We start from the raw sequence: 27241 nt of genomic DNA, 5'->3' as shown, positions 1-27241 counted from the left end.
GCCTTCTTCCCTGGGATGCTGTGCCTTCTTCCCTGGGATGCTGTGCCTTCTTACCGCGTTCAATATTGAATTGTTCTCAGGAAGTGGCAGTGTTGAGATTTGGGAATCTTTTATTGAAGGGAAGCAGACAATGAGGAGAGACGAAAGAAATTTCCCCATTCTCCATTGCTAGGTATTGTAACTGTATTTCAGTTTTTGCTGAAGTTCTGTTAAACAAGGAGTATAAGACTTTCCCCCCACCTACACAATTAATCCATTTCCTTATCTCTGTTACTACTTGTTGATCACAAGTAGTGTTGGTTTCTCTGATGACAGCGTTTCAGAGACACGTTTGTTACCCTTCAGCCATTGGTCTTTATGTATTAATTCAAACTGACTCTTTTCTGAATCCTGGTCAAGATAGTTCTTTAATGAGCAGTCGCAATTATTGAATGGGTCAACTCTAGAAGCAGTTATCTGTGTCAACTGCTCCTGTAATTTATAAAATTTTTCCACTTAGGGCAGGTTTGTTTTTTCCCCCAAAGCAGGATTAATTACTCTTCTGCCTGTGTCCGAACACTCAAAGGTAATCTAGCAAACTCCCTCCTGGTGTCTTCCTGAGATTCCCAGGCAAGGACAGGAATATTTTTCAAATAGCCCAAATCCTTCTCCTGACACTCCAGTCAGAAATGCATCGCTTTTACAAATTGTCTTGCCTTGAGAAAATTAATGAACTTTTATCTGGCCGGTTAAGAAAAGCCGAAAGCAGAAAGGAGAGTGAGATAAGCAGGTTGGTGGGCCATGGTGAACTTCAGAACTGCCCTGTGAATGTGCATAGTTACCTTTCGGTTCCAGTAACAATGATCGAATGACTGATAGAGACGTAGTCTCTGTCTGCAGCCAGGAGCTTATTAGAAGCTTTCTAAAATCCTGCAGCTCAATACAACACTTTAGCTGCAGAGAGAATAGGAGATGGAGCTACAGGAATCTGATCAATAAGAAAAAGGGATTCTGAGGTTGAAGTGCTTTTGGTTGTGTTGATTACAGTTTTAATTTGATTTGAGAATGTTACCTCACCTGGCAAGGCCAAAAATCGAGAAATGAATGCCTACCTCTTAAAAACAGTACCATTTCAGAGCTTTAATCTGTCAAAATATGAAATACCCGGCCATTTCATCATTGAACAGTTCGATTTATGTGACTTTTCCACCACTACTCAGCCCCTCAATTGATTTTTTATTGCTCTTCTTTGTTATTGTTTGCTACGATTATTTTTGAAACCCATTTACTTTTTTAGTAATCCAGACTATACCATATTCTTCCCTGAAGTTATGTATTAAGCAAATAAATCTGGGCCTTCCTAAAGACTTGAATTAGCAATTAAAATGCTTGTAAGTAGGCAGCTCATTATATACTTTCTTCCAACCTGGAGTTTAGTTCCTATGGCACTTTCCCAAGGGGAGAGGTTTGCTTAACTTGGTTAATGCTTGCCTAACCTGGCTGTTTCCCACTAAAACACAGAAAGTAGTTCACCTTCAGGCTTTCTTTCTTACCTGGCGGAAGAAAGGAGAATACAGTTGAGAGAAAATCGTCAGGACAGATTCGTGTTCTTAGAACTCCTCTTCATGCTCAGCTGAGCCTCACTGGAGTAATTTGGAATTCTAGCCCTAGGCCACAGACCTTAAGTTCTTGGTGGTTGCAGTAATTCATAGGAGTTTTGTCTTTCCCAAGGTCTGCTCAACAGATGTTTGTGAAGGTGTTTTGCTTATGTGAGAAGGCCAATGCTTCAAGTTAAATTGAGATCAATTTAGTGTCTGTTCCACCTACTCAATTTACTTGTTATCAAATATTCAAAGTGTAACACAAAAGTGGTGTTTAATTACTTTCAATTTGAACCACTGTTAAAAATGTGGGCCTTTGAATACAGGAGATTTGCAAATATTGCGGCTATGTTTGCTTTTATTCTGACATAAGTAATATTCTGGCATCTAATTGTCTCAAATGAATCTGTGAGAAACAAAATTGAGTTCAGCACTAATAGCATTTTTAAACCACTGACTGTAATGATGTAAACACATCTTAACAATGAAATTCCTGCCATGCTGAAAACATTGCTTCTCTGGCCTATAATTGTAAATTGGACTCATTAGCCCAAAAGTTCTGAAATGCTTCCCCATTTCCCTACCCTTAATAAATAAATGTTGCATTTACATTCATATAACTATAGCTTAATGTGCATAGTGCTTTGGAATTTCCAAAATATCTCAGCATCTGTTTATCTCATTTCAGCACAGACGAGATGTCCTGTACACGATTGATGTGCATATAGCACATGGCAGATCAGTGCTTAATTCTGAGTTCTGTGAAAATGAGAGTAAATGTAAACATGGAGAATATACCAGAAGGAGAAAGTATTCCTACTGTTCAGAGCCTGACTGCAATCCTTAGAAGTTTTCTTAAATGATACTTAGGAGATGTCAAAGTACTCTTAAACAGGACAAAGGAGGGTCATGGAATTGGAAAGGTTTAAGGGCCGCATTCTACAGACTTAGGAAAAAAGTATTCCTAAATGTTGAACTTACGACCACTTACAGAAAGCTTTCATTTATAGAAATGAAATGGGGAAAATTAGATAGAATATATATGTTTGAGGAATAAAAAGACTCCTCAACAGTAAGAGAAATACATATCGTGGTATGAACTTTAGCTGAAAAATTTATAATGTAAATCTCATCTTACTGAAATGAAAACAAGCAAATGGAAAAATCACATTATTGCCTGGAGCAATAATATATTAGGCACACCAGAGGCTTTCTCTGAATTGTTTCTAAATCATTAGAAAGTTAATTCCATTGAAAGTCTAATATTTCTTGACCTAATGGTATTACTTAATCAGTATGAACAGATCAATTACTTTCCTATTTGAAAGCACTTTACATATATTATTTCTACAAATGCTCATTCTTTTGATACTATTCAAGAGAGACAGAAACCAAGCCATAGCGAAGGAAGCCCTGGTGGCTGGTGCCTACCTGGGATTCCACATGTGCTATCCTGTTTAATCCTTAGTGTGACCGCCCCTGTCACGTGAGGAAGCCAAGGGTGAGTGCTTTGCCCCATAGTTGCTGGAACTCAAGCCCTTAGTTTTGTATATATCCTTGTTCCTCTGCATCCCTATGCCCCATGGGCTGCCTCTATTAAAATGATATAAAACACCACAGTTCAACAAAGACTCATTTCCCATGTGCTGTGTAGATTGCACTTACATATTGGCACAGTGGACAGAGAGGAAACTCACAAGTAGTTTATTAGAAATGTAACAAATCAGCCCATGGTTGTACCCGTGAAACCCTTTGCATGCAAAACTGCAGTGGCTATTTGTTAATACTTCCAGTGGAGACCCTGCCCACCTTGGCAGTACTCTGGCCTCCCATTTGGTGAGAAGCTTTGTGTGTAGGTGTGGGCTTTGCTCAGGATATGGAGAAGTTCTTGCCTCTAGTGTTTCTCCAAATAGTGAAAGCTGTTTCCTTAACGGCGTCTGTAGATGGACTTGCGGGTTAGTTTCTTTCTGGTGATGTGACCTAAACCAAGTCTGCTAGTGTCTCTGGACTTTGGTTTCCTTACCTTTAAAATACAGACAGTTGGGGCTGGGGATTTAGCTCAGCGGCAAAGTGCCTGCCTGGCAAGCGCAAGGTCGTGAGTTTGATTCCTGGTACCGGGAGAAAAACCAAAAAAAAAAAAAAAAAAAATACAGACAGTGCCTGCTTCTCAGGTTTGTGTGTTTCACATAATGTATGTGAAAGCACATTCTAAACTCCAAAGCACAGGATGGAAGGATGGACGGATGCTAAGATAATTATAAACTCAGATATATCACCTGTCAATCTGTAGCTAAAACGTCCTTGATTCGTTGTAAAGCAAGTTGAGGCCAAAGGCAAGTGCTCAGGTCTTCTGCAAAGACCACCTTTGTGTTCCAGCATTAGAACGTATAGTGAGAATGGAACTGGAATATTCCTCTTTATTATTTTAGTTGCATAAGCACAAAATCTGCAAAGAAGCAGATATCATTATGTAGAAGGTTCTCCGGAAGAATGATCTCAAAGCCCTGGAAAGCGGAGAATGGACAGAATCTCTATCAGTTCCAATAACAAAAGTATGAACAAAGAGCGTCTTATGATAATAACATGTTATTGTTGTAATGTGATTATATAAAACAGTAAGTGAGAAGAGCACTTTTTCCTTAAGTAAAGTTTAGAAAGTTTTTCAAAGACACTGTACACAAAATCGTTGGAGAAGTATGGACATCCCAGAAAACTATGAGGCAAACTCTCGTCCCTTTCTGGGAAAGAACAAAAGATTGTTTATTACCCTGTTCTAAGTCTCCTGAGAGAGAAGGCCTGTTTTTCCTACAAGTTCTACTGATCCCTCTAGCATTATGGGAAGTTACAGAGTCTACCTTCAGAAAATAGCACAACTATGTGGAAAAGAACAGCTTTCTACAAAGCCATTTGTCCCTCCCAAATTCAACATGTTTTCTTATATCGGATCTTTTAACGTCCTCAAGTTGATGGTAGGATTTCGTTTAGACTTTCATCACATAGCCACTATTTAGAAAGGCTCACACTGTCCATAATTTCACATTTTTTCCCATGAAGTCTAAAGAGCAATCCCTATTACTTAAGCACAGACAGAAAATATATAACCAAAACAGGTTAGGAATAAACCCAGTAAGCTCTTCCATCCAGAGCTTCCACCTTGACAGCTTGTCGTCTAGTCAAGCTGACACCCCAGCTCAGAGGCGCTTTGAGATGATGATGGAATCTGTGCCCTGTTTCAAGCTGAGAACTCGAGCCCTAAAGCCCCCTGTTACCAAAGGCATCACACCAAACACAAAATGGAAACCAGTGTTTTCCTACTAGAATAAGTGTCATGCGCCTTGTTTGTGAATGTGGTCGGTTAAATGCCTCTTCTCAAAATATACCCAGCTTTACCTGTGACAACTTTGGGGCTAGAAATTCCAATATGATTAGTATCTTGTATGTCCTAGATACCAGGCCTACATAGTGAGGAGAAACAGGAGAATCACTTAGATGGATTCTTTTTAGGTTTTGATACTCATCTTACAAGTCTGGATTCGTTCATTCTCTGGCAAGCCCATCAAGGAGGCAAATGGGACAGCTGGCTTGTCCTGACAGACCACGTCACACCCGAGTACTTCTGGTGACCTTACCAGAGAAACCTGATGTCTGCACCTTCCCTCCAAGTACTGATGCTTACCCAAGAGATCGTTGCCAGTTACAATCAGATCATGGATTTTTTAAAAAAATCAATAGGAAGAGTCTAATTTCAACTGAACAAATAAGAAATATAATATGTGAAAGCCTTATTTTGGAGGAATTGACCTTGTGATTTTTAGTAGTGCCTTAGGCTTGCTGACATTGAGCAGCTTGTTCTCAAAGAGGCACACCAGGCTATTTTTCCACTTGTTAAATTTTTGGAATGTTCCTCATTATATTCAGTCCAGTTCTTGGGCCCAGGGGTCAGAGTTTTGGCCGTTACAATCTGACCTTGCTGAATTCTAAAGGGTAGAAGAACCCTCTTGTTCTCCTTCTCCCTCTTCTCTTTCTTTTTCCAGTGTTAGAAATTAAAAGACAGACTTCTTCTCAATGTCTGCAGGAAACGGGGCCGACCGTACGGTCCTGTCTCCATTAATTCTTTTGGTATGTCACAACAGTACTGTATCAGTAAGGGTTCTTGTGGATGCCACAGGGTAACAGGAAGCCACCCCAAGATGGCGCAGCAGAGAGGGTGAGTACTTGAATCACTCTGCTGCAAAGCCCAGGTGGTCTTGCTTAGAGCCAGGGGCCGCTACGTTGCCTTGCTCTCTGACTTTCAGTGTCTCAGTTCCACATTCTTCTGCATTGGCTCTTTTCCCAAACAGACGTTCTGTACATGTGAGGAGGTCCAAGCCCAGTTCCTGTTAAGCTTGGATTAAGGCTATAACAAAGAGAGCTTATCTTTCCAAGGGTCTCCTCCAAAAGCTCTAGTACTGAGCCTGATCTGGAGGCATCATGCCCCCTGAGGGGTAGGAGTGTGTCTATGTGCACGCGCGCGTGGGTGTGCGTGTGTGTGTGTGTGTGTGTTCTAGGGAGAGGCCGCCTCCCATGGACAGTCAGGTTATTATTACCAGAGGAGAGAGACTGCTTTATGAACAGACAGAAGTAGCAACAGTGGGCAACTGAATAGCCCCATTTTGACTTTACAGTTCTGACAATGTCTGATTGAAAATGTCTATATCACATGGGTATTGGTTTTATTTTTCATACTTAATTTGATGAGCTCTTTAGAATGCAGCATAGAAGGAAGGAGATCAGGGTTACACATCCCCCTGTGGTATGTGTTATCTCTGTTACTGTGGACAAACCACTTCACTGCTCCGAGCCTTAGTTCTCTCTTCTTAAAGTGCCATCAACAATGTGAGGTACAAATAAAACAGTATTTGTCAAAGGATTTTAAAAATTCTAAAGCTGTATGTTTGGGTCATTTGAGAAATTATTAGGATCTTGAGATCACTTTTAGTTTTCCTCTACATTTTGCTTTTTCATATGCAAATGGAAAGTGAATTTTAAAGTAAAACTCAAAGAATTCAGCTATGTTTTAGCAAACTATTCCTGTTTTCCAGCTTGTAAGTCCATTGATGTGAAAACAATAGTTCTTATGACTGCAACACTTCTAAGAAGGTCCAAGCTAGTTAGCATTGGAGCTCTCTGGAAAAGGATTTGTGATGGATATCCACATTTAAATACTTCTATAATGTACATATCTTTAGGAGTTAGTACATTTTGTAATGTAGAATTATATTTCATTTTTTAAATTTATTTTAAAAGTAAAAGAAGGAAAACGTATTGACAAACAGACATCCATTCACAAAATAGCATAAGAACAATACAAGCAATACAGAGTTACAGACTAAGTGGTAGGAAATTAACAATGGTTGTTGTATTACATATTGATATCTTCAAAGTGGTTTCTCAGGACAACAAGCGGAGACATGCAAGATTGATCAAATAATTAATCATTAACTGTTCCTTATATTTCATTTTAAAATATTTGCATCTTCTTTTGGTAAAGCACGTATTGTCCATGTAGAAGCAAGGCCTAATATTTCCTTAGTAATTTTTTTATTCCCCCTAGTAAGCACTCTGTAAACATTCTTTGACCAGATTATTTTTCATGAGGTTATGGGAACCATAAAACCACAAGGCTCCAGAACATATCAGGCCGAACACAAACTAGGATGGTCTCAAATGTTTTAGGGAAATAAACTGCCCGGAACAGCAGCATATCACCTGCCCGGCTTAGCTGTGGTAGTTTATTGCCATCACCACTGGACCCAGCACTGATTAATAGAACTTCAGAGCAAGGAAAGTGAGGCATGGAGAGTTTATGTGCTTGCCCAAGGGCAGGTTGTAGGAGTGTCAGGTTCAAACCCCAAGCACCCGCTTCTCAGCTTGCATTTGAACCACTTGTGTTACAGAACACCTTCTTCTGCCTCCACTAACCAAGAGCCAGCACACATGGCGTGTGTTAGAGCACCAAAAAGGCACAAAGCGATATTTTGAGTCTCTTGAAAAGTTCTACTAATACCATTTCAATACCTTTTACAAATATGGGGTTAATAGAAAATGGAACTTGAGAGGTAGCGCAGATGAACACTGGATTTGAAGAAAATCATTTGCTCTTGGCATCCAGTGTTTCATTATTTTAAAAGTCAGGGATAGCAAACAATTGCTTCATGTAAAGCCTTGTGAAATGACATGACCCCTTTCCATGTGGGTCTCCATTTTAAGGAGGTTTGAGCACAGATTACTAAGTTTGCAGTAACTTGAATTTGTCTGCATGCATTAATGCCTACAAGATTCTTGTGTGCTGCTCTTAAAGAAAAGCTGCAAATTTTAGGGTAGGAGTGGGCTAGACAATGTGTATAGTCCTGTCTCCTAATAGATGCGGCCATCTTTCTAATGCATTCTTAACAGACAGCCGCACGATTCTGCTTCAGCTTGTCACTGGAAAGCTAGCTCCCTGGTAGCAAGGCAGTTCCATCATTGGAAAAGTTCTAATTGATACAATTTATGCTTTGCATTGAATTGAAATGTCTTCCCAGAACTCTCCGACATAAGTTAACGTACTCTTCTCAAAAAACCAAAACTAAATCAGCTCCCTTTTGCTGATAGTTCCTTAAGACTGAAGACATATCCTTCATCTATTTCCGTCCGTATATAAGCATATCCAGTGCCTTGCTAATATCATTCTAAGTGGAAAGTGAGCTGCACAGCAGCCTGGCTTGCCAGCTTGGGGCATGTGTGTTGTGTTGATATTCTTGCTAAGCAACATTAACATATTACTAGTCCCTGCTGAGCTTTTCTTCATGGCAATTTCCCAGCCTTTACCAATGGTCATGAGCCTTGTCTCCCGTCTCAGCCCTCAAAGTTTGCATTTACATTGTACCTCTTCTGATAAAATCATTCTACCGAGTTGTTTGTCCAGTAATCCTAAACCGTTCAGGCCATTTTAGAAGTTGGTTGTCATTCAGTACATCAGTGATTCTTCCTAACTGTGTGATGTGCCGACTTAGAAAGCTTCCCTTGGCAAAGCACACCTCTCAAGTCGTCCTCCAGGGCGCAGAGTGCACCCCTGAGCAAGGAGGAATGAAAGGATTGCTGTGCGGCCTTCTACCAGAGACTTCGCTGGTTGGCACCATTCAAGATGACTGTTCAGCTGGACCTTGTTTTTTCACACGGATAAAATGAAGAAATAGTGGTGTCTTAGGAAACATTGCTGAATGAACAGCTTTGTTCAATACCTCTCTTTATCAGAAACAACAAACGCTGAAAATATAGCTAATAAATGAGTTTAAGTAAAGAAAATGATAGCCTCGGTTTTCAAGAAAGGAGCATAATATATATTTTAAAGGGATGTTACAGGCAAAAAAAATTACTTTGCAAAATTTAGTTTCTTTGTTGTAATTCGTGTTATGGTAAAGAGCTGGTCACTGCTTTTCAGAACAAGTTATTAATATTTCTGCTTTTTACTGATCCAGAAACAAGTTTGTAGCCAAAGCACCAAACTTGGAGGTTCAGTGGGTAAATTCATCTGCCCTGCTATTAACGGCATGATCCCAAGTGTCGTATACACCACAACGTGCAGAGGCCTGAGAGCTGCACAGTGAGATCTAGACTGTATAGACGGCTTTCTTTTTTCCCTCTGCTCTATTTTTTTCCTGCAAAGACATTTCATAAACAATTGTGTGATGTCATTTAGGGCTACAATTGTCATATTAGGGAATGCAGGTTATAGATTATTTCTACAAATGGATAACGGGAATACCATAAGCTTAGAGTTCTCTCCTGCGTTGGCAGCCAGGAGCTTAGTTTATGGATTATCAGAACCAGAATCAAAGTTAACAAACATAGGGAGGAAAGAGGAGGGAAATATGGAAGAGGGGACAGATAGAAGAACCGTACACCTGATCAGACAGTGTTAGAGTTCACATCCTGGCAGCGGGCTTAGAATGGGACCAATCGTGCTGTTTGCTTCCTCCTTTTGGTTAGTTGATTAATTCTGACACCAGTAATAGTGGTTTACAGATGCAGATGTTGATCGTGGAACATCTGTTGGCCTGACTGTTCCCTTCTGGTCTGTCCAAGAATCATCCCCACAGACACAAAGGGAAGGTCATGATCCTGAGATTTTGGAAGAATTACTCTTTGGAAAGTGAGGAAAGCATGGAAAGTAGCATTTTCTTGAGTTTAGTTTTCTCTGCAAATAAAACAATGTATCTGAAACCTTTCATAAGAAGGGTCAACAGTACATTTTATTTCTTTCTTCCACTTGTTAGATCTAGAGATAAATACACATAGACACTCAACTTGAGAAGCTGACCGAGTCCTTGAGAAGAAGAATCTAAATTACACACAGCTGTCAGAGGGTTGAGAATGTATCCTAAAACTCAGCAAAAAAGAGGAGGAGCACTCTTGTCTACGCGGTAGGACAGAGGACATGATCCGATGCTGGCCTGTGGCCTCTGGGTAATTCAGAAGAAACAAAAGGCTCAGGTTTTCTGATTTCCAGGCAGGATTCAAACAGTGCCCAGAGAGAGAAGCAGCAGCCATGGGGCCATCACCCCTGGAAATCTGCATCAGAGCGGTTAGAGGCGCTATTGCTTCCCGACACTAAATATGTTTGACTCTGTCCTCTGACAGATCTCATCTAAGTCTCTGTTCAAGGAGCCGCCGAGTTCCCTAGCTGCTGGCTGAAGCTCCATTTGTTGGAAAGCCCTTTTTTCTTCCACCTTTGAAACTGTTCTGTTTGCTCTTCGAGTTTGTTTTTGTTTCATTTTAGGAGAGCTGTCATCCAAGAGAAGAAATGGGCTTTATGATTTCTTTAGCTTTCACTCTGAGCCTTTCATATTTCTTGTTGAATCCTTTCTGGTCAATTTCAGAACACCCTGAAGTGTGAAAGTATTATGACAAACGAGAGGAACAGGGGAAAAGTCTTTTTTTTTTTTCCAGGACTAGAACAAGGCACAAAATTTCATCTCAGATAGAAACTGACTGGAGGGCTCTATTCATATAAGTTTATTAAACTAGCTACACAACATTCGCAGACTCCCAGAAGGTTTCCAGAACCTAATTGGTGTGGTTGGATAGATGGAGCTGCTGACAGCCTGTTCACTTCCCAGACCCACCATGAGACTCTCAGTCCCAGTTTACTGCTGGCTCTAACTAGAAAGAAAGGATCGTTTCCATAGCAATGCTCGGTCTACTAACATGGATTAAAAGCAGGGCTGATCCCTACTTCCTTGCGACCTTCACCTTACATGCAGTAGATGACAGTGACTCTCTCTGCATTAACAACAGGGAGCAAGAGATAGCCTTATGCTCTAAACTTTTGTCAAACTTGAAACTTCTCCTTGAAAGAACAGTCCTTTGACAGTGTGGAAGCACAGCCTTGATGTGGATGTACGATGCTGGGGTGCCCGGGAGGCTTCTCTGAAGTGACACTGGCATAGAAGATGCAGGGCCTGAGGGAGCCAGCCCTGAGGTGTCTGAGGAGAGGCAGCTCAGGAGGTGGAGGAACAAAAGCAGATGCTCTAAAGGGAGAGGTGTATGGCTGTCAAGAACAGAGGAAATGAAGGAAGAGCTGGAAGAGAGGAGAGGAGGAAAGGGAAGGGGAAGAGGGGAGAGGAGGAGAAAGGGACAAGGTGGTGTGAGGCAAAGGATAGAGAACCTTGTAGGTCACTGTGAGGGCATTGGGTTTTCTTCTCAGTTAAATGGAGCCAAGCGTCATGGTCTGGTTTTCACTTTAAGTGAATCATTTTGCTTCTTATATCATGAGTAGACACTACATGAGTAAGGATGGAAGCAATGAGAGCAGTTGGAAAGCAAATGGCACCGTCCAGTAAAGGGGGTGATGGTGTGGCCCAGGCAGTGATGGGAAGGTGAATAGATCGGTGGGATGTGCTGCTGGGTGGAATGTGAGGTGTGAGAGAAAGGACTGCCCCAACATTTCAAGACTGAGCACCTAGAAGAAGACAGACACCAATTGCTGAGATAGGAGTGATTACAGAGAAGGTAAGGTAAACAGGAGCTTGGTTTGGGGTACTCAAGGTTGAGATGTCCATTAAATATCAAATCAGAGAGGTCAAACTGACAGCTGGATGTGCAAGTCAAACTCAGGGGAGAAGTCTGGGTAGAGAAACAAACTTGGGAGTCAGGAGTAGGTAGAACCAACAGCCAAGCATTAGAGACAGATCCAAGACCGACATAGCAGGGATGGTTGGAAACTAGCAGAAGAGGCTAAGCAATGGAAGAAGTGACAAAATGCGCCAAATAGATAAAGGAAATGAAGTTACTTTCGTTTTAGTAGAGTGGCATTAGGTAAGGACAGGAAAAGAGGAAGCTCAGATCACAGCGGCACCTCTTAGTTTTGCTTAAAGAGGAAGAAAGAAATTGAGCTGGAGATGGAAGGTGATGCTGAGTCTAGGGAAGGGATTTTTTTGCTTTTTATTTGAAAGTGTAGAGCACTTTTTGAGAATGTTCTAGTAAAGAGGGCAAAACAGAGGATTAGAAAGGTCAATTTACTGTAAATAAGTTTCTAGATTACTACCTAAGTGAATACAAAAGAACAAAAGGAAAGCTTAGGAGGAAAACTTGGGAGATTGGTGATATTCTTTTTATTTTGTGACTAGATTTGAACATAAGTGTCCTGTATCTTCTGAAGTCATGATAGCCTGAGATACAAGATGATAACAAGAATGAGGTGTGTCTTATACTTTAAGATGTGTGTGGCACTTTAAAATATGTGTTGTGATTCTAAAATTCCTATAGAAAGTCAAAAAAACAGAATAATCAGAGCAATCCTCAGCAAAAGAGTAATGCAGGAGATATCACAGTACTGGATTTCAAGTTATGCAACAAAGCCATAGTAACAAAAACAGCATGGTAGTAGCATAAAAACAAACATGTAGAGCAGTGGAATAGAAGAAAGGACACAGAAACAAGCCCATGCAATTATAGACATCTGATACTTGACAAAGGGGCAAAAACATACAATGTAGAAAGACAAACTCTTTAACAAATTATACTGGAAACACAAGATACCCATATGCAGAAAATTAAAACTAGATCCTTGTCTCCCACCCTGTACTAAAATCAATTCAAAAGGATTAAAGATGTAGGTATATGACAAGAAATATTGAAAGCACTAGGAGAAAATGTAGGAGAAACATTTCAAGCAATAGGCACATTCTTCAGTAGGACTCCAAACACAAAGGAAATAATAACAGGAATCAACAAACGGGACTGCACCAAGTTAAAAAGCTACAGCAAAAGAAACAACCGAGAAAAAGAAAGGGAAAAAAATTTGCCACCCACTCTTCTGACGGGATTGATATCTACATGAAGAACACAACAAATTTGACAAATAAGAAACAGCCCAATTAGTCAACAGATGGGCACATGAATATATACTTCTCAAAAGAAGTGAAAATAGTCAATAAGTGTATGAAAAAATGTTCAATGTCTTTAGCCATGGGAAGTGCAAATCAAACTACAGCTATTATACCTCATTCCTGTCAGAATGTGTCAGAATGGCCATCATCAAGAGTGAAGATGTTGGGGGAAAGGGAGCCCTTCCACTCTTAGTGGGAATGTAAGCTAGTACAATCACAATGGAAATCAGTATGGAAGTTCCTCAAAAAAACTAAACATAGAGATAACATTTGATCCAGATATACTACTCCTTGGTATATTTACAATATACCCATGTTTATTGTGGTACAATTCACAATAGCTAAGCTGTGGAAACCTCTAGGTGCCCGTCCATGGATGGATAAAGAAAACATGGTGTACCTATACATGGTGGAATATTATTTAGGTGTAAAAAATGAAATCATTCCATTGACAGGACAATGGGTGGAACTGGAGACCAGACTCAGAAAGTTAAATATCACATAGTTCTTTTATATGAGGGATATAAAAAAGGGAGAGAAGGAGAGATGATAGGAAAGTAGAAGGTAGACTATTAGAGATGAGGAAGGGGATTAGGGGAAGAGGAGAGGAGAGATGGAGGAAATAAAAATAACCAAAATATGTTCTATGCCTGGACCAATACACCAAGCTGACACTCCTTGCTCCAGGATACTAGTCCACACTAAGAAGCTATTTTACTGTAAATTATTGATAATATAGTAGTTATAAGACTGCTCTATCTTTACTTCACCCCACTTCATTTGGATTGCATAGTAATTCAGGTTTGAATAATGAAATTAGCCCTTGCAGTATATGTGGAAAGAGGATTGAGAGAATATTAATAAGCAAATGAAATCGCACATGGGTGACTAACATTCTTTTACAGAATTATTCCCAAGCTGTCCACAGCAGCCTTCTGACATAGAGGTGTGCTAATGACAAATGTTCCTTCTCTCTCCAACAAGGTTGGAAGCCCTCTGCCAGCCTTGATCAGGAAAAATGAGGACTCTTCTAACAAGAAGTCTGCAAGGTTAAGTTCGGTGCATGTACCAAAAGTGTTGGCAGTGACATAGTTTGCCAACGGCACAAGTGACAACAATAAAACGAACCAATTATAAATGAGAACAAATGACTAATGTTTGTATAATGCTCTACGATTTCCCAAAGGCATTGGGCAAGATTGTAAGATTCCATGCATTCGGTAAACATGTCTGAGGGCCCCCTGTGTTCCAGGCCCTAAAAGCTTAGCTGGGAAAGTTTCCTTTCTCACGAAGCTGTATCTGAGCTGTGCAACATCCTGCTGAAATAAGTAGGTCGAGAACTTGTCTTCTTTGCAGGTGAAGACATTCTCAAGCATAGTTACAGCTTGGATTTAAATCACTAGGAACTTGGAACTTGGACCTCAGATGAAATTTTATCACTGGTTATTCTAGTTTGTTTCTCAAAACTTTTTAAAACTTGGTGCCTTGGTACATAGTGTACCTTCAAATAGTGTCTTCGTAAGTATAATGAATCTTCACAGCTGAAACCCTTGCATTTAAAACTCCTCCCAGCGCTCAGGCTGATAGCCCTATGCCCATAAGGACTGACTTGGCTTAGGAACACACCAGTGTACAGTGGGTCCAGCCAACCTTGCTGTTCTGTGAGCCCCTTCCGTCATTTACCACCAACAAAATGACTGGGATATGAGACTGTATCTGCTTTAAAATTTTTCATAACCAAAAAAACCAAATTAACTACCTTTATTTTAATCCTTGTTTTTGTTTTGGGGGGCTTCTGGGGGGTTTTTTGTTTTTTTTCCAGTACCGGGAATTGAACTCGCGACCTTGCACTTGCCAGGCAGGCGCTGTGCCGCTGAGCTAAATCCCCAGCCCCTAATCCTTGTTTTTAAAATCTAACTTTATCATTTGCACTGACTCATGGAACTATCAGAAATTACAGAGGTTTTACTTTTTTCTGTGTTTGAAACATAGCCTATCAATGCAAAATAGTTACTTTGACTTCTAAAAATGTATAGAAGCCATATATGAACGCTCTTTGGCATAAATGATTATGAGTGAGATAATAAGTTTCTTCACAGAGGTAATGAATTTTGTGAAAAAAAATAAGTATGGCACCAGATTCTATCTTTCCTCCCCAACTCTTATTATGTTCTGTGGCTGTGGGAAGATCCCTTTGCATAACAGCATGCTAAGTGGGAATTGTCCTGGAGGCTGTAAGTACCACATACTCTAAGAAGAAAGCTACTAAGAATGGAGCCAGGCACCTGCTCAGGGCTCACCAAGAGGTGCTGTGTCCTATCCTGCCATGGTCAGCCACCTGGCTGTCCATATGCACAGAGGACCAGTTGCGAGCTGTGTGGGTCCCCAAGGAAAGGCCTGGATTTCATCCCCACAGCAAGCCATCCAGGTGACAGAGGGCTGGATGGCAGCAGGGCAGCTTTCGGTGGACACACTGGTAACTGGAGCGAGAAGCTGAATTTCTGGTGAGAGTTCCTAGGGGTAATTCAGTGGGGGAAACTTTTAAAGAGGGATAAGCTTTCTTTTCCATAGTTTGCTGTTGTTAACTATTTTCTGCTGGGTTTCTAAACCTGGTCCCTGCCAGGAGGAGAAACCAGCATCTCTCAATGGCCGGACTTCGGGTGGGTGGGTGTCCATAGCACCTACCCAGCCTGAAAGACACTTGGAGGGAGCAGTCCTAGCAGACAGGGGCCGTGCCAGCAGAGCAGCCTGCCCTCCCACAGCCCTGCAGGACCGTGGTGCACACAGGTCAGGTTGGGTTGCTTGGATGTACAGCAGGAGGCTGGAGTGCTGTACCTCCTCCCCTGCAGAGAGAATTCCGCTGCACCCAACGAGGAGGCCCTGTCCTTCTCCCTGCCCCCACCAACAACAACAACTAAACACAGGAAGGAGGAAGAGGAGGTGGGGAACATCCGGGGAGAGGCCGAGCCACCCCTCCTTCCATCCTCTTAGAAGACAAAGCGTACCCTTGCGTCTCACCACCTTGGGTGTCTGAAGCCCCACACCTGGCCTGTGACGAGGAAGGGGAATGTTAGAATCAGCTCTGAGCTGGGTTTTACACACATGGATTCTTCATGACTCAGTCAACCCAGAATGTTAAGTGGTCTGGGCCCATCAGGGTGAGAGACCGGCATGGCCCATTTAAGAGTAATGACTGGAAAACAATAAAACATGTAGGTGTTTAGACCCAGTGGAGTTGAAACTGTTCCATTCTGTAGCTCCATGTGGACAGACTTGTTTCAAGCTCCGTAAAACAATGTCCCTGTCTCTAGAGCTTCCCTTTGCCTTCTGTAAAGTTGGCTCTTCCCCAGCCGTCCCAGCCAGGTGAAACCTGGGCCACTCCCCTGTGTAGCCTGAGGAAGCCGTGTAACCTCTCCAAATGTTGGTTTTCTCATCTGCCAGGTGGCAGGTGATCTGTGAGTTACTGCTTGCACTAGAAGGATGTGAAAGTCGTAGAAGCTGGGGTGTATGCAGAGGAATTAGCTAGGAAGGTAGGTAAGAGTGCTGAAAGGGTTCAGAGTATCCTAGCAACACAGTTAGTGCCACTTAAGATGGTGATCCAACCGAGCAGAGTTAGCATAGTCAGCCCTCCGTGTGTTGGGTTTTGCATCCATGGATTCAACCAGCTGTGAGTTAAAAAGATTTGAAAAATAATTCTGTCTGTACTGAACAAGTGCACACTATTTTTCTTTGGTATTGGTCCCTTAAAAATACAGTCTTTATATACTATAGATATTGTGATCAGTATTAGAAGTAATCTAAAGTATACCAGAGGATGTGCACAGGTTATATGCAAATACTGTCCCATTTATACAAGGGACTTGAGCATCCTTAGATTTTGGTATCAGCAGAGGGTCCTTGACTTGCTACAGAATTAGTGTCTGAAAGGAAGACAAGGGTCCCCTTGTGGGGAAAATAGCGTGAAGTTTAAACAGGGATTGGAAGACAGCAGAGGAGGTCTAAGTGGGAGGCAGTTGGAGGTGCCCTGTGGTCAGGCCCCAGAACTTCCTTACAGAGTTACCAGGCAATCTGTGCATAGCAAGGTATCCAGGTGACAGAGGGTGGGACAGCAAAGGGGCAGATGTACCCCCTTCTACTTTGGGGAACAGGGGACTTCTAACCAGGGATAAGCTTTGTTTTCCATATTGTTCGCTGGTGATGCTTGCTGGGTTTCTGAGCCGTACTGTGGGTGTGTGCTTCTGATCTGTGTCCATCCACTTGTGAATTCCGGGGATGCTTCCAGTGCTTGCGGAGTGAGTTTCCGCACTCTGCTGCTTCCTGTGATTCAATTTCAAGTGTCTTTCAGAATGATGGCATTCAGAAAAAGAACTTGCGAAAGGTCAGGCCAAAAGCCCATCGAGCTACTTAGTGTTTTCTGCTTAAAATTCTGAGAAAGCGTGTTGGATAGTTTGGCATTCAATCTGGGGCAAACAGCACTGCCCTATTCATGGGAGAGCGTGAACTTCGGAGCCAATTCCTTGGACTCACAGAGGCTGTGGTCCCTCCCAGCTCCCGCCTCTTGCTGCTCCCATCTTCCTGCCACTACCTTGTTAGCTTCAGAGTTCGCCCTTGAGAGCCCCAGAGCCATAAACATCTTCTGGGTTCACCAAGCCGACCAATAACTAAATCAGGAAAGTTGCTTATATTGTATTGTTCGTTCTTGGTCATTGAAGATAAGTAAATTAAAGTGTTTGACCAGTTTTAAAGACTTTTTCCCCATCTTTTTGAACTTAATGAAAATATTTTACTGACTATTACTCTGAAAGTAACAACGTGCAGAGGGAAAAAGTATTGCCTGTCTTTCTGGCTAATGTAAAACATACAGTAGTTTGCTTTTCCTGAGATGTGAATTTATTGGTAATTGCCCTGGATGTAACACTAATGAATACATCATCTTTTTTTTTTCCTCTCAGCCAATCCAAAATATTTTTAAGCGAAAGAAATGATTTGGAAGGCAACTGTTAAACCATTGAACCATAAAACATTCTTTAAGGTTTTTTTTCTTTTTCCTAAGAAATGTGATTCTTGTATTTTGTTATTTTCTTCCTGCCCTTTCTGGATGCTACCTCGGTAGCTGTCATGTTTTAAATATTGACAAGATGAGATAGTTTTCTGTTTATATCAGCAGTCGTCTGTCTGTGAGATATGGACGAATCAGAACGCTGGATTTCCTTTCTCAGCGATCCATCAGGTTCATAATGTAAGGTTACAAACGGTTATTTCCTCTACCTCAACGTGCGCTGTGTGATGTGTTGCAGAGTGTTGTCGACAGCTAGAGGTACTGTGTCCCGGCAATGCAGAAAATTTGTAATGTCTAGTGACTCCTGAGATTTTTTTTTTTTTTGTCTATTCTACTTCATTTACTGTGCCATGTGACCAGTTGATGTGTAAACATTGTCCTAAAATGAGAAACTTATTTGGTTTTACAGTCTATGGTTAAAATCTGTCCCATGTGAGTTTTGGCTTTCATTCCAGGCATCTGTGTTAACTTGCTTTTGCAGGAAAAAGGAAAAGGGTAAATTGATATATATATATGTACATGTATATATCAGTGTTATTCCTGCCCATTTTGTATTTCCCTATGTCCACGGGCTATTCAACCCTTTGTGTCCAATGCCTCTCAATGATTCATGCGCTTCACTTGTGAGAAATACTTGAGTATGATTTGCATGATATTCCATATGCATTTTATGCAAATATGGGTGGAGGAGAACCTGGGAGAAGCGCTATTACAGTTACAAGGTGGTTCTCAGCCTTTTTCCATTTGACAGTACTGAATTGATCTTCACAATGTATATGAAATTGTGACCCATTTTACTCTGAGCTGCTGAGCTGCTTAATATTCAGATATTCACATTTCTCCTTTGTACGCTTTAGAAAAATTTGCTGGGCATGGTGGTGCATGCCTGTCGTGCACACAGGAGACAGGCAGGGGGATTCTTGCAAGGGTAAGGCTAGCCTGGGCTACACAGTGAGTTCAAAGCCAACCGGAACTACATAGCAAGACCCTGTCTCACAATAAAAATCATTTTTGTTTGGAAAGTAAGCATTTTTAATGTAGTTTTAAGTATTTTATTTTAAAGTACAGACCTATTTTCACATCCTGTGGAATTTTTCCCACTGGATAGCCCGCGGTCTGAGAGGTTGTGATATTTGGTTGAGAATCACTGAGCAGTTTGCTGGGGTGGCATGCAAAGGGCCTCTCGTTGGGTGCCTCGTCGGGTACATCTGTCCTGTGCATGGGACTTCGAGTTCGTGAGGGCCGCGGTGCGTGTGCAGTGCCTGGGAACGGTGCTTCCATGGCTCAGCAGCTCCTCCTGAACTCGTAGATGCCACGCAAGCTCTTATGTGTTCAGAAGTGGCCCTCTCTGCTTTTCATGGAAAGAACAAATTCGGTGCAAACAACTGCATTTCACCACACTAGCATCCTGTATTCCTAAAGAATTTTCAAAGGAGCTACTGCAGGATCCTGATTTTATGTGTGTGTGCATGTTGTGGGAGACCTTCTCTTACTTTCACATCCAAATATATGTATTTATCGCTAAGCGTAGAGCTACATGGAACATTCTTCAAGGCTTAGAGATTAAAGAGCGTAGATGTAATCACCTGTGTCCTATGTACGTTTATGTAGCCCATCTCTGAAATTTGTGAGAATTATTGAATGTAAAATCTTACAGTAACCATTGTCAGGCCAGGCATATAGCTCAGCGGCACAGCATCTGCCTGAGAAGCACAAGGCCCTGAGTTCAATTCCCAGTACCAAAAAAAAAGTCATTTAAAATCACTTTTACTTTTTCATTAAGTGTTCTTTTTGAAGAAATACAGAAGAATGTTTGTTAATATTCAGATCTAAATTTATAAGAAAGTAGGCGAGATCATTTCCTAGTAGAAAAGATTTTAAAGCTTTTTTATTAAAAAATCAATTAAATCTTTTAATTGAAATTTTAAAAAATTTTGAAAGAATAATACAAGTCTTGGAAAATATACCTTTCTGTTAGAAAGCTGAGTCACGATCGTGATTTTTAATTATTTACTGACATCCTTAGGAAATCTTTTTCTAAAGAAAAAAAAAATAAGAGTATAGAGAATGTTTCCCCCTTTGTATTCTCAGAGGTCCTAGAATATGTAAGTCAGTTTTTCCTTTGGGGAAAGAGCTACCCCGTATGATCTGTTTTGGAATTCACCTTATATATCTGGTTGCATGAACTAAAAACTGGCAGCTGTTTACCACTTTTTGAAATAATGCTGAGGGGCCAGGTATAGCTCAGTGGCACAGCACCTGCCTGGCAAGAGCGAGGTTGTGAGTTTGACTCTCGGTACCAAAAAATTTTTAAAATTTCTAAAAAGGAAATAATGCTGAGTTTAAAAGCTGCATTTTGGAATCTGCCACCCAATAAAACTTTGTATGTAGACTTCTGTGAATTTTCACTAAATTCACTTAATGGCTTTGTATTTTTAAGCTGTTTGTTTAAAGGGAATGTTTATTTTACATATATATATATATATATATATATATATATATATATATATATATCCCAATTATAGTCCTTCAAACTCAACCAGACTATGAATTTGTAATTAGTCATTGGCAAATACCTGTTAGACAGAATCAACACTCCACTTAAAACTTTAATCTCAAATTATGTTTCTTTGCCGGGCATGGTGGCTCACGCCTGTAATCCCAACACTCAGGAGGCTGAGGCAGGAGGATTGTTGTGAGTTCAAGACCAGCCTGAGCTACAAATTGAGCTCAAGGCCAGCCTGAAATGCAAAGTGAGACCCTGTCTCAAAAAGACACACACACACACAAAAATCAAATTATGTTTTTTCTGTATCATTTCAATTTTAGTATATGTGCTGCCGAAGCGAGCACTATGTTTTTTCTTAATATTTGAAAGCTAATTTTTATTTTGAATTTGAAGAGATAGTCAATGAGGTACATTTCACACTGTTTAATTGATGGCCTTTAGTGTATTTATCAAAAATTGAAAAGGCCTTAAGGCAGACATTTTTTAAAATGCCAAATAAATTTGGTTTTGAGCCATGACCAAATTCTTAGAATATTAAGTTCATTTACATACATTAACCTAAAGGAAAGATTTTCCCTCAGTATTTTAAGCTCTAAAGAAATAGCTCGAAGACGTTTATTAAAAGTTCCTTAAATCGCTTTAATTTCACTTCTGTAATTACTGAAGAAAGCCCTCTAAAGATTGCTGTGTTGGTAGTATTTTAAAAATGACAAAATTCTACCCTGAGCTTTTCCTACTTCATCTTGTTGTTCTAATTAAATATTATTGCATCATTGTTACCCAGCTTTAGGTTTACTTCTCGTTAAAGATAAATTTTCATTGTAAACCATTATTTGAGGTGAAAGACTTCTCGGATCTGTTTGATTTTTATTTAATTTTTAATAAGCTTTTATACAGTGGGAAATTATTAGAATTGACTTAGAATGTTTGCCTGAGAAATGCAGAGCCCATGTAGATATGGCAGTAACCTTCATCGAGCACGAACACAGAGCTTCAAAGTTCCAAATTATTTGACGTATGAAGCAAAAATTATTATTTGCCAGTGTCTTACCCCACTCCCTATGGTCACGCCTCTCCCCGGCTCCTGTATGGCTTGTCCCTGCTGGAGTCCCACCTCCAGGAGGTCTGAGGCCTCAGGCAGCCGGCTTCTCCGGGCTCTTGTCTTTCCTGGCAGCAGCCAGGTAGGGCTGAATCCCAGCTGTGAGCCAGAGTCACTCCTGTCCTTCACAAGAGTGCGATGCTAAGTCCAGCTGTGGGAATCTCTCCATTCCCATTAAATAAATTCCAAAGAGAGAACTCAGCTTCTACACAGTGAGTGCTCTACTATTTCCAGATCTTCAATCTAAGATTCTGAGAGATAGATTGATGAATTTGAAGAAAAGAAATTTATTTTCTTATAAATTCACCTAAAAACACTTTTGTCCCCTCTGAAGATGAACTTCTGGAAATAGCACTACATATGACAAAACTCGGGCTCTATTTCCAGAAGAGTCCAACCCAATCTTAGAGGGAATTTTAAAATATTTGGACTGGAGTACAATTTCACGGCCACAAGGAAAATACAGTAAAGATTACATCGTTCCCTCTCCTGGAAGTATCTTCCCCCATAGCACTGAGGGAGTTCCTACCAGGCCGCCCTGGATTCAAACCAGGTGGTTTGTGATTTTTGGACAAAGTAGAGTCGTAGGAGAGCAGAGGCTGCTGCTGCTGCTGCGCACGCAGGTAAATGGATGTGCCCCCAGTTTCTTCGGGTGGTTATCAAGTGAAGGATCTCGATTTCCAAATGGGTGGAGGGTGTATGTGCTGGAGCTTGTTCCCAAAATGGCTGCTGCAACTCCTGCAGATGATGGAAATATTTGGATCGGCATTTGGCTGTAGTTCTGCTTTGAGTGTATGGAACTCGCATTAAAGTTTAATTATGAAAGTGCGTGAGTTAACTGAACAATTGGAGAATGGATTTGCACATGGTTTGCATGTTTAGCATACTAACCTGTGAAATGTCCCCATACCCCCAGCTTCAAGGCACCCACTCCCCCGACCCCCGCCACCCTATGCCAGCTCTTCCCCCTGCAGTCCTTGGAAACCCAGCTCCCACCATGTCATTCAGGCTTTCCGAAACCTGTCCACTGAGCTCGGCCGAGGTGTACCTCAGCTAAACCAGAATAGGGCGAACATAAAGATCTGTTGCTTGGTTTGGCTGGCACTTCAGGGGACACTGGCTCAAAAGATCTTTTGATGTCACCCAGATCCTCCTTTTGTATCATTCCACGGAGTTGCGTGCACACTTCTGTTGTTCTGTCACCTGTGACTGTGACAGTGTCACCTGTGACTTAAGTGTACTATACCTGTTCGCTATGTTGTTGTTGCTTGGGGAGTGGGGGTGGGGTTAATGGGAAATTAAAAGATGATTTGCTAGATTTGGGGAGAGCTTCTATTTACAAACTTCTAGCTGCAGTACTTCTAGTGTTGCAGTCTATTATCACTTAAAGGTTATTACACTCAGCTTCAAAGTAATAATGAACTCTACAAGTCTCCATTTTGAAGTTTATACTAGTATATTAAGAGCAAATCACAGCCAATTGAAATAAGAACTAGACAGATAATAAAGATGCACTTGCAAGAGAAAGAAAATTTTAAAAAATCAAAATTAGAAGCCAGAGGAAAACTTAATCCTGAAATTAATTGCAATTGGTTACTGCTCTTAAAAAATAAAAATTTATATAACTAGAAAGAGAAAAATTCAACTGTGAATCAGGGATGGAACTTACAACAGGAAAATGCTAGTGCTAATATTACAGGTAAGGTCTTAAAAATATCAACAGATAGGGAATAGGAGAGTCAAGCAACATACAAGTAAATCAGCAAGTAGAACAAAAGAAACACAGAGAGCGGTAGTAGCCCAGAACGGAGAGAGAAGAGCTGGAGTTCTGGCATCTCAGGCTCCAGTGAAAAGCTATGGAGACAGCACTGTACCAACTGGGCTCCCCTGTGGCTAGAAGCAACCCACCTCCACGACACGTGCCTCAGGCTCTCTGGTGCTGTGAAAGAGCCTGGGTGTTCCTGATGGACTCCAGAACTTTTCTTCTCTTTTTTCAAAGCCAGTTATAAATTTCCAGGAGGCAAGGCCTTTGCCTCCCGCTTCTGTCTTTGCCAGCTACCTTCTGTCCCACCCAGTCTAAGTCCAAACTGCACAGAGAAAATCAGAAGGCTCATCTCCAGACATGCACCCTACTTGAGCTTTCCTGGAGGCCTGTGGTCCCTAACTTTTTGCATCTCTAGATCCTTTCAAAAATTTGATGAACTCTGCGAACTTCCTTTCTCTCCCAGAACATGCATTCCAATTTTGCACTTTTGCCCCAGCTTGAAAATCTTCCCTGAGAAATCCCACAGTGTGTCAGCCCCTTTGCTGAGAGCTCTGCGGCATCGGTCTGTAGCCAAGGTTTGGGAGCCTTGTGAAACCTCTTTACACTCTGCAAATGCCTGAGGAAAGTAATTTCTCACAATTCTACGAAGCCCACCAAAGTCAGTTTAGAAGAGAGTGGCTTTAGAAATCTGCCCCTAATCTAGTTTCAGTTATGTCCAGAGAACAAAGGACAGATTTTTGAAACATCAGAATCTTTACCTCAGGAAAAAGAGTAAGAAGTACCCCGGGTGTGACATGCAAACCAGCACAGGGCTTTGGCTTCATAAATGTTCAAACCGTACCTTGACAGTCAGAAAACAGATCGAGGCTAATCTCATGGAAAGTGATTAGTAAAATGATTGGATGCCCTTCTGTTTGGGGTGTCTCAATGGGGCTTTATATCACATGATATACCATCACATGCGAATGCACTTGTGTTTGTGAATCGGGGTGCTCAGTACACGCAGAAGCACACATGGGCACACTTGTCATTGACAGTCAGGTTTTCTGAGGATGGTAGCAATCACAGTGGCCCTTTGTCGATACAACTGGATTCAAATGAGAGCAACTAACACCACCCATTAGTAAATTTTTCCTTTAACATTCTGTTTGGTGTCATACAATAAAATTTCTCCAGAGATCTACAATTCAAACTATACATGTCATATTTGGGGGCTGAAATTTATGGAACTGTGTATGCTCCCATAAAAGCATTCAAACTAAAAATTCCAATCAAGTTTGACAACAGAAAATTCTTTCAAGGATGCTATATTCTTTTCTGTTATAACACAAAATTATGAATAATAAACCATTAATTTCTTCATCTTATTTTAAAATTACTTAGCTTAAGGTATCATTCCTAAAATAGAATAATTCAACTTTGAATTAGTTCAGCTTTGGGAAATATGATGCTAATACACACAAAAATGTGGGAACCAGTGACAGTATTTATGGACATGGTACACCTGAATGCACTTGTAGTGATACCCACCTGTGCAGGGCAGAATCAGGCCAGCTTGGGGGCGGGGGTGGAATTTGCCTGTGGCTCATATTGCTTCTAAAATAAGTGTCATTTTCAGACAGGAGACTGGGGAGAGCCTTCTATCACCTTGCGACCTCCAAATGAAGCCACAGCCTCAACTCCAGTGCAGTACTGGCAACATCACCCAGAAAAGCTCATCTTCCAGTCATGCGACTACAAGGCTTTTGTGAGTTGCTGTGGATTCAGTATTTGGGTACAGGTTGGGACAGAGGGCATGTTTTTGGGTATTTTGCATTTACATTGAAAATGCGCCAAAACATTCATCACTGCAATTCCTAAGGTGTTTTCCCCCTCCTCAATTTCTTAAACTAGCATTCTGTGCAAAGAACGTCCAACTGACTAGAGTTTTATAACACCTTAAGTCTTTAAGCTCATAAGCTGTTCTGCCCCTCTTACAGAGTTGTATGCATCAAAAGGAATGTGGTAAAGCACAATTTAAAATAGAAACGAGGAGCTGGTAGAGTGCTTACGTAGCGTGCATAAAGCCCTGGGTTCAATCTCCAGCACTGCAAAAAATAAATAGGTAAAATAAAATGGAAATGAGTATAAATATAAAAAGACATATATATTCGTCTTCATTCACCAATGATCTCAGAACGTTGAGTCTACCACTTTATATAAATACCAAATTCTTTTCATTGTCATCTATTGGATTCTATTACTGGTTTAGATTTTTTGGTGGTCGGGGTTTCTGTCTCATTTCTGTTTGGAACAGAAGCAGTAGTTATCCTTAGCTGAGAACAGGTAAATGTTCAAAATGCTGTCGTTGGGGCAGGTAGTGGTTGTCATGACTACAGCAGAAAAAAAATGGCCGAAGTCCTGGCAGCGCGTGAAAACCACCTCTCGTGAAACATTCCAATTAGACAAAGTTTCCTGATAATTTCAAAGATAAAGATTGCACCAGGCTCATTTTCCTTAATTTGATTTAGATGTGGGCCCTGGCAGTTGGGGCTTTTTTCCTCCCCTTGTGCTGTCTTCTCTTTTACTGCTTGCTTATCCGGCAGCAATGGATTTCTTTCAGCAGTAGTCACTGGAAAGCGCTTCGAAGTTCGGACCCAAGCCCCTGAGGCTTTCTGAACAGCGCTTTCTTCAGCGCCCTCGACCAGGCCTTCTGCTCCCGGGCCGCCTCCTCGCCAAAGCGGTGGCTTCCCTGTGTCTGAACTTTACCAAGAGTCATCAGCTAGGTCAGGAAATGTCCTTCGTGGCTCCTGAAATAATTATTTTATTCACTTTTTAAAAAGCTATTGAGGGGCTGGGGATTTAACTCAGCGGCACAGCGCCTGCCTGGCAAGCACAAGGTCATGAGTTCGATTCCCAGTACTGGAAGAAAAGAAAAACAAAAACAAAACAAAACAAAAGATATTTAGTGGTCTTTATTTATTTTGAAGGCCAGTGGGGAAAGAGAAAAACGATAAAAAGAAAGGACCCTGTTGAAGCTTCAGAAGGTTGGTGAGAAGTTATTGCTAAAAAGGCAGCAAGGTGCCTTCGCTCACAGCTATCTTCCCTCAACCAGAAGCAGGAGAATGAGTGGTGCTGTTCACCGAGGTGGTTTGGGACCCACTCACCTCACAGCAGAGGGGCTGGCAGTGCTGGGAGGAAACATCCTGACCCTTCCCTGTGTCCACCCAGCGCTCCCAGCCTGACGGCACCGGCCGGCTGTGCAGGGGAGAAGGGCGCCCCTCCTCCCGCCCCCACCCCTGGCCCGCTCTCAGGTGAATCAACCACAGGGCATGCAGCTGTGAATGAAAAGGGTCCAGAACTGCATCGCTGCCTCAGAACAGCCTAACGTTAATTACCTATGCCACCAAATAATCTCAGACGGGGACGGGTTGCTTAGCTCCTCAGCTGTCTCATACAACCCTGTAATTACACAGATAGTAGTGTGATTTATTTTTGCAGACATTGCTGCCTCAAAAAAAATAAATAAATAAATAAGGGAAAACATTTTTAGATGCCCCCATTTTGCAGTTAAATATGATTTGAAAGATGGCATCTTTAGAAAATGCTGCTGCTTCATTACAGAGAGCAATTTACAGCCCCCAGAACGTATGGTTCATTCTGCTGCATTTGCTGTATGAATACATTTATGTGTAAGGATTAGTTTCTGTTAGTTTCATAAACTTATTGGCAACTTATAGCCAGGAAGCCTAGCTGGCAGTACTTCTGCCTTTCTTTTTAAATCCTGACTCATTTTTATACTCTCCTTTTCATAAATCATTCCTTTGTTTGTATTTTAG

The 27241-nt window shown here is 41.3% G+C and overlaps 1 protein-coding gene across 2 annotated transcripts in view; it reads left to right on the top strand.

Moving 5' to 3' along the window:
* Anks1b (ankyrin repeat and sterile alpha motif domain containing 1B) overlaps positions 1-27241 on the top strand; it is a gene marked incomplete at its 5' end in the record, with an annotated part of 1074464 nt that overhangs the window by 1002178 nt on the left and 45045 nt on the right. Inside the window, 2 exon segments of one of the 2 annotated variants that reach the window (XM_013518589.1) lie at positions 18156-18230; positions 25042-25170. In XM_013518589.1, the coding sequence (XP_013374043.1) occupies positions 18156-18230; positions 25042-25170 (204 nt within the window). 2 annotated transcript variants of the gene reach the window in all.

This window comes from Chinchilla lanigera, unplaced genomic scaffold (assembly GCF_000276665.1).
Source record: "Chinchilla lanigera isolate Chin_1 unplaced genomic scaffold, ChiLan1.0 scaffold00004, whole genome shotgun sequence".
Lineage (NCBI taxonomy): Eukaryota > Metazoa > Chordata > Mammalia > Rodentia > Chinchillidae > Chinchilla > Chinchilla lanigera.
The sequence above is the reverse complement of the archived record's forward strand: the minus strand, read 5'-3'. Positions and strand labels throughout refer to the sequence as shown.